Consider the following 8,431-nt stretch of genomic DNA (forward strand, 5'->3'; position numbering starts at 1 on the left):
ACTCCTGTAATATAGACTGCTGTATATACTGCTGTATACTCCTGTAATATAGACTGCTGTATACTCCTGTAATATAGACTGCTGTATACTCCTGTAATATAGACTGCTGTATATACTGCTGTATACGCCTGTAATATAGACTGCTGTATACTCCTGTAATATAGACTGCTGTATATACTGCTGTAATATAGACTCCTGTATATACTTCTGTAATAAAGACTGCTGTAATATAGACTGCTGTATACGCCTGTAATATAGACTGCTGTATACTCCTGTAATATAGACTGCTGTATACGCCTGTAATATAGACTGCTGTATACTCCTGTATATACGCCTGTAATATAGACTGCTGTATACTCCTGTATATACGCCTGTAATATAGACTGCTGTATACTCCTGTATATACGCCTGTAATATAGACTGCTGTATATACTGCTGTAATATAGACTGCTGTATACTCCTGTAATATAGACTGCTGTATACGCCTGTAATATAGACTGCTGTATACTCCTGTAATATAGACTGCTGTATATACTGCTGTATACTCCTGTATATACGCCTGTAATATAGACTGCTGTATACGCCTGTAATATAGGCTGCTGTATACGCCTGTAATATAGACTGCTGTATACGCCTGTAATATAGACTCCGGTATACTCCTGTAATATAGACTCCTCTATATTATACACTCCTGATATCGTCGCAAACATTTTCCGCCGTAACCGTGGATGGTTCTATGTAGCGAATGCTGAACGGCGTGTGGGTGGTGGGGGGGGGGATGGGACGTGTAAGGCAAAACAGTATTCGAGGCTACGTACGCTCTGGGGTAATATTCTGTGCAACGTTTCTATACCTGCTATGCGAAAAGGTTACCTCGTGAAAGCGTACATTTGAATTAAAAGCTGTACAAAACAAGGGCACTCGTGAGGCCTTTCCCCCACGTCTGTGGGTGAATAAATACACTGACATTTTCGTGATACGTGGGAGTATGTAAAAGGGTTTTCAGAAATTTCGTGTTAAATTGCTATTTGAGTGCGCAGGTAGAGTGGTGACAGGTCATAAATGCTGTAATTTTAACAGCGTGTTCAATTCCATATGAAAGTTGGTACACATTCTTTCATATGTCACACGAATGGCTAGCAGTAATTAATTGTGAACTGCGTCAAAATGTGCACCGTTTTACAAACACTTCTTATGTAATCTGAGAAGTAAACAATGAGTTTCTTACCATATCGTCTCATGTAGTTGACCGAACGCTTGCTAAATTTGCCTCCCATTTCAGTTTGTAAGGGTCTTGGTTTTTTGATGCTGTTAGTCCTATCTGCTGTGGTTATGACTCGCTAATGGTTAGTACACAGCTTTTGTAGTCTAGGCGGGTAATTCTCTCACTACGTAAATGGAGTTCCATTAGTTCCTGTTTACAAGCGCTTCCGATATCGTTACCTTCCTCAGGATATTGTGATGTCATCCGCTTCCTTTAAATTTTATTCGATTTGCACGGGTGTGTCCATATATGTGCGTGTGACTATATTGAACGTGTTTAGCTTTAGGTTCCTGCGTAAAGTTGGTGACGCAGTCATTGATGATTCATTTTCCCCCTTCTAAGCCATGAACAACTCGAGCCATATAAGTAACTTTGTGTGTAGCAAAAAATGTTCATGCTGGTTTCACTCAATTTGTTCGCATCTTTACTGCTTGTTTGCTATGTTTGACTATAGAGGGGTTGCAATCATTGATACCCACCAGGGGACCATTGTCAGAAACGTTGTAGCTCTGTGATGGTGGGTAGTACTATTATATAAGAGAAAATGGCAAGGTACAATAAGAATTATATTACATGTCAATGTTTCTGTCAGTGGCCCCCCAGGCGTCATACTTGCAGTAGATCTGGCCACATTACCCGAGGTTCCTTAAAAATCATTTAATTGTTGTGTACGTGTTTTGTAGATTTCAAAGCTAAAGAGCCGTATTGTGGACGTGGCCATTAAAGAGCCATACATGGGTGAACAGATTCCTTTAAAATGGCTGAAATTTGAGAGAGAAGTCACGCGACTGGTCAACCAGGGTGTCAACTACTGTTCGCTCCATCAAGTATGTAAAACGATTTTGCTTACAATAAATGGTTTCAGTTGACTGTGGGTGAAGAAACAGTAATTCATAAAATTGATGAGTATACTACGGGTACGGGAGGTAGGAGATGGTATCAGGTGTAACATAGAAAGACGCAGGAGAAAGGTTTTATGCTTTAAGATCAGGATGTCTATCAATGTAAGCATAAGATGGGAGATTGCATGAATAACATATAGAAGGGTATGAGATTACGCTTCCCGTAAGAATGTTCTTAGTTGTCATGAAAATTTTTACCAGTATCTCATTGAACTCGGCTGTTAGCGACTTGACTGATACATACAAAAAACTGCGCTACAGCTAGAATAATAGCAAGGCTGTCAAGCTCGTTATTAAGCGATCGTGGCTAACACGGCCAATCTCGCCTCCAACAGATAGCAGACCAAATTTTCTTATACCAGTATGGGATTATAATTAAGCTCACTTCGTTATCGACACGTAAACGTTACCCATACCCTGTTGAAACCGCGTTGCGACTAGAACCATAGCTGCTAAGCCCGTTACTCTGTGACCACGAATAACATGGCTATGGCTGCTTCTCACGGATTAGGGAGAACAGGGATCAGGGACAAATTTCCCATTAGCCAGTACGAAATTAAACTCGGTCGTTATCGACGCGCAAACTTGACCCGTACCTTAGAAACCGTGCTGCAACTAGAATCGTAGCGAAGCCTTCGAGCACATCACTCTGCCTAGCTGGCTCTAGCCAGTGACCGCCGGGGGGGTCGGTTTCTTATCGCAGATGAGGGAGATCGTTCAGGAGGAGGAGATTGCACTCGAGGAGGACCTCGCGACGATGCTCAACTTCTACCATGACCTCGGCGTCGTCGTCTACGTCGGCGGCGTTGGCGCCATCGACGACTGCCTCCGCAACACCGTCATACTGCAGCCACAGTGGCTGCTCGACGTCTTCAGGCGCGTCATCACGGTCACCGACCTCAATGACCAGGTGAGTCACCCTCGCGGGCCACGTTGTTATGGTCACCGACCTCAGTGAGCAGGCGAGTCGCACCGCGGGGCGCATCGCCACGGTCACCGACCTCAGTGAGCAGGTAGGTCATCTTGTGGGGCACGTCATCACGGTCCCCGACCTCAGTGAGCAGGTAGGTCATCTTGTGGGGCACGTCATCACGGTCCCCGACCTCAGTGAGCAGGTAGGTCATCTTGTGGGGCACGTCATCACGGTCCCCGACCTCAGGGAGCAGGTAGGTCTTCTTGTGGGGCGCGTTGTTATGGTCACCGACCTCAGTGAGCAGGTGAGACGCCCTCGCTGGAAACATTAAGACTTTGGTAGTAAATACATATCGTGTTTATTTACCATCATTTTACTACTGAAACGTTCCAAGTGCCTGTGCACTGTATATTTGATCCTGTGTACATACGTTTTACGCGCGGCGTCAACGTAATCAAGTATGGATGGCAGAAAGTCTGATTGTCGCGCATTTGCAGTGGCCACATTTCATGGATTCATGGGGGAAGCTTGAGCGTGAGGGAATCATAGAGGACCGTCTGCTAGACCATATGTGGGCTGACATCATAGAACAGAAGTCTGCACTCATAGGCTTCATGGAGAGGTTCGATCTACTCTGTGAGCGGCAGCAACCTACCAATGTACGTACCTATATGTGTGTATGTGTATATGTATGTGTTTATATATGTGTGTGGACGCACACACATTTGCGCACATACACACACAAGCAAGCACGCACGCACGCACGCACGCATTCACCACACATCACAGAGAGAGAACAATCACTTTGCTTAATTTGCTTTGTTTTGCTCTGCTTTGTGTTTTGCGTTTGATTTGTGGTTATTGACGTATAATATTCACGACGGAATTAATGGCCAGATTTGTGGGCAGTTCTGTTGCTTGTATGAAAAATCCTTACATGGTTTGTGCACGTGCTTTCAGCAATGGTGGTAGCCTTGTAGATTTCCTTTATAGTTCGATAAAATTCCTGGAAAATCTACTTCTCCCATTACAGCTAATGGACGAAGAGGAAAAGGATTGGGTGAAAAGCTACTATGTGCCTTGTAGACTGCAACAGTGTCCGGACACTAATGGCCTCACCACTGCCGGCAAACATGATGCCATTTTCTATTTAGACTTCAATGGATTCATGCCAGGTATTTGTAATGTGATATCATCAGGAGTGTATAATCCCCCCCCCCCAATCCCTCTCTATTATACACTCCTGATATCATTAATACTAATAATACTCATTGGTATCAAATATAGGTTGTAAGTACAGTGTTTTAGAGAATTATATGCTTAATATGCTTATATAGTTTCATGCCACATATTTGTTCTATAATGTCATTAATGGTAATTCCTCTTAAATATAGATTGTATTTAGTCACTATAGTGTTACAGTAGTCCAAAAATCCGGATGTCAGAAATCCGGACCACGCGAGAACCTGGACTTTTCGAAAGCGCTTAAACATTTTGAATTAAGCTTTTTTTGTAGTGAAAATTTTTATGCTTACATTTTTGTCAAGTGTTGACTTTATTTTTCTTTAAAACTGCTCGTTTTGATAAATGAAGCATGCTGTATTTGATAATAAATAAACTATCAAAATTTACCTGTTCATCTCTTTTTTATTCCTACTTAAATTTAAATTTTAAAAGTACTTCCCGAGAATCCAGAAGTTCCGAAAATCCGGACTGACCCAATCCCCGAGTAGTCCAGATTTTCGGTCTTTCACTGTATAGAGAATTCTTCCATTGTAGATTCATGCCAGTTATTTATAGTGTGATCTATGTTACATATATATAGTGTTATAGAGAATTCTATGTTCACAATTTCATAGCAGGTATTTTTGCTGTGTCATAGCAGGTATGTTGTTAGAAGCAAAGACCTATATATATACCTGCTATATATAGCTTCCAATGATCAGTGGTAATTGCTCTCAAAAATCATAGTTTGTATGGTATATATATATATATATAGAAAAAAACTTCAAGGCTGTGTTGCATGAAATATTTTACATAGTGTGTACACGTATTCTGTCAGATTACATTAAGACATGGTCATCTAATAGCAAAGGTAAGATATTATATTATATATCATATATTATTGATATCTTATATTATTTTTATTATTGTGCGATTATTAATTTGGTTGTTAGCTATACGTCACTGCTAACGATGAAGTCTAGACGTGATACGATGGTACGCACTGCTTTTGCAGATGGCATCTTTCATCGCTTGCTAATCAGAGCTGTGCGCTGGAGTCAGGAGAATGGAGGGCGGGAGCCGAAGCTCTACTACCGCGTCGCACGCTTCTACGTCAACGACGAACACGACTTCGTGCTGGAGATGTCCAGCTTGCATTATTCACGAATAAAGGTACCGATCGTAGTGCGTACGCCACGTCGGTGTAATTCCCGTCTCGGTCAGTGTTGCAGGTGAATCGACATTTTATCGGAAGTTTAACTGTCCTACAGATATGTCTGCAATGTACATAAATATATGTATACGTTAATGAGCCAAATACTGGTAAAAAAAGCCAAGGTGGGAAAATAAATATGGTGAAAAGAAGTGCGTATTATCATTGAGCAAGAATCGAGCATATTCAGTATGGTCGGGAAAAAACTGTAGGCAGTAAACGTGGTGTAGGTATATACATCTGATTTTTTACACAGTTTTAATAAGTGCTAGTGCTGCTTAATAAGGTCAGGTGGTAATAACTGTAGGTGGTATTGTAGATGTGAGTAAGAGAACACGTATGTGATAACTGGCAGTCAGTAGACATGGGTGAGAGTGTATAGGCACGTGAGAGCGCAGTGTGCAGGTACGTGTGTGTGCTGTGTGGTGTGTATTACTAATACGCGCGCAAACACGCGCCGAGTTGTGGGGCTGTGTGTGTGGGAGGGGCCGTGTGTGTGTGTGTGTGGAGGGGGGCGGGCGTTGTGTGTGGACATGCGTTGTATGTGTGCGGTGTGCCCGTGAGCGCATTTGCGTGTTGGTATATAGGTCGTGCATGTGCGCGTGCTGCGTTTGCGTACGTTGCCGATGCGTGCGTCGTGCCTGTGCCTGTGCGTTGGCGTTCCGTGTGTGTGACCGTGCGTGCGTGCGTGTGTGTGCTTTGTGCCGTGCGCGTAGTGTGTGTAGGTTCGTATGTGCGCATGTGTTGTGCGTGCGTGCGTGCGTGCATGTGTATGCATGTACGTTTGACGTGTTGGGATGTTTCAGGTGCTAGTGCTTCGAGTTGCCGTTCTGGATGATGAGGAGGAGCAGGATATGGAAGTTGGCACAGACAACCTTCCTCCCCCGAAACCCCACGCATGTGCTGAGGTAAGGCATCAAGTATTGTTTATTGTGCATAGTCTCTCCTCCCAATACTACATTCTTTATATATTCTTAGATTAAATTTTGAGAGGTAGGAAAAGTTAGGAGAAGCTGATGTCGAAACGTTTCTTATTCGTTGCCATGTGGCGTATAGCGTTAAATATTTTTGCCGAAGCCCTGGAAGCTAACTCACTGGCACCACACGTTTTAGTACAGAAATATTGCAGGCCTCCTGTTTAAATATATTTGTTTGTTAATTCGTTACCCAATTGCCTTTGCCTTTCATCACATGATTTGTGTGAAACAATTATTTCCAGTTATTGCTATTGTTCTTCAACGCGAACCTGATTCTGTTAGTGCTGAATATAAATTTCATAAATTTCAATTCTCAGCTCTGTTTGAATTCCATTGTCGTTTGTAAACTTTCGCTTTCATTTTGGCTTCTCCAATGCTAAGTCTTCGTCTCGACTTCTATCCGAATGAATGAATCTGAAATCCGCGCCATGGCAACCCTGGAGTTATTTCCGCTAGTGATGGGTCAACGTCACCGTGCAGTTCCGCATCGCGCTAACGCGCGCGCGTTCCTTCCCCGCAGGTGCGCCGCTTCCTCGAGCTCGCACTGCAGGACCTGAAGAAGGTGTGGATGTGGCGCATCAGCTACCGCACGATGGTGCAGTGCGGCTGCAGCCGCGAGTGCGCTCTGCACCGGCGCGCCGCCTGCACCGAGCAGTCCTGCGTGCACTTCCTGCCGCTGGACGACTGTCTGTCGAACAAGGTGAGTTAGAGGTGATGAGTGTAAGGGAGGGAGGGGCTGAGTGGGAAGGCAGCATGCGAGGGACCCAGGGTGGGGGAAGGGACAGACAGGGTGAGATGCAGGTGGGGGGGGGGCAGAGGTTAAGGTAAGAATGGGGATGCAGGAGTGTTTATTAATAATTAACAGTTGACCGATGTGACCACTTTGGTTATCTATTGAGATGGCATAAATTTGGTATATTTTTTCAAGTTTCAATAATGAGTATTTTAATGGAAATTTATATTTCACAGGTTGTGAGCTGTGATCACCGCAGAATTAAAACGGCACCTTTCAGAAAAATTTTCCCCTCACCGACGCCATTTGGTAATTATACTTTTATATTAGTTTGACTATTAATTATACATAAATAACACGTATATAAAGAGATATTGAATTTGAGAAATTTCACACGTTTTTAGAGATATTGAGGTTAAGTCCTGCAGTCAAGTGATTATGATGTCAAATTAGATATTAGCTGTATGACCCTCAAGTGAAATTATTTCTTTCCATGAAAATATTTACATTTTTGCCCACGTGGCATGCTTGGTCCAAAACTAAATTCCTGAGATATTTTTAAAACAACATACCTAATATCAAGAACGCACCTGTACCATACAGTATAGATATACTCATGGTGATATTCATATGTTAGTCAAGTTGTAGAGTAAAGTCAAGTCAAATAAAAAGACTCAAATCACTTTTTTCCACAGTAAAAGATGGGCCCGTTATTGAGGCCATCAGCAAGGCTGTCATAGCCCAGCAGGCAAGGAACACTGAGTCGGTCGTGACGGATCTGCCGCACTGGGTGAGAGGGGCTGCGAAGATGCTGAACGCCGCCACTCCGGGAGCCGACTGGTCCGCGCTTGCCAAGAAGCTCGGTAGGTGTTGCCAGTGGCTCACCCTTCTTGGGCTGTTTATGTGCATCGGACCCTCCCCCTTCCCCTCTGGCTTATTTTTTGGTTTCAGCTAAAAAAAAAAAAATTCTCATCCCAGTGCAATGTCATTGGTCATCACATTGCGCTCGTGTTTTTTGTTCAAAAGAGTTGCCCTGAGTGACACTTACGTACAGGCATTGACAGTGTGTTGCGTCACTGAACTCACCTTCTGCTCACGCAGGCTATCGTAAGGAGAAGGTGCGTGACTTTGAGGATGACATCAACCCGGGTCTGGCACTGATCGTCGACTGGGTGCATCGCGGCGGCAACAACGTGGCGTGCGTC

At 43.6% G+C, this 8,431-nt stretch overlaps 1 protein-coding gene across 1 annotated transcript in view; it reads left to right on the forward strand.

The window, feature by feature from the left end:
- Positions 1-8,431, forward strand: part of LOC106811067 — a 58,551-nt gene that overhangs the window by 45,436 nt on the left and 4,684 nt on the right. The window contains exons 13-22 of the mRNA XM_014814596.1: positions 1,948-2,091; positions 2,870-3,076; positions 3,577-3,738; positions 4,113-4,254; positions 5,319-5,476; positions 6,323-6,424; positions 7,014-7,193; positions 7,463-7,535; positions 7,922-8,089; positions 8,328-8,428. Coding sequence (XP_014670082.1) covers positions 1,948-2,091; positions 2,870-3,076; positions 3,577-3,738; positions 4,113-4,254; positions 5,319-5,476; positions 6,323-6,424; positions 7,014-7,193; positions 7,463-7,535; positions 7,922-8,089; positions 8,328-8,428 — 1,437 coding nt within the window. The remainder of the gene's footprint in view (positions 1-1,947; positions 2,092-2,869; positions 3,077-3,576; positions 3,739-4,112; positions 4,255-5,318; positions 5,477-6,322; positions 6,425-7,013; positions 7,194-7,462; positions 7,536-7,921; positions 8,090-8,327; positions 8,429-8,431) is intronic.

This window comes from Priapulus caudatus, unplaced genomic scaffold (assembly GCF_000485595.1).
Source record: "Priapulus caudatus unplaced genomic scaffold, Priapulus_caudatus-5.0.1 Scaffold18, whole genome shotgun sequence".
Classification (NCBI taxonomy): domain Eukaryota; kingdom Metazoa; phylum Priapulida; class Priapulimorpha; order Priapulimorphida; family Priapulidae; genus Priapulus; species Priapulus caudatus.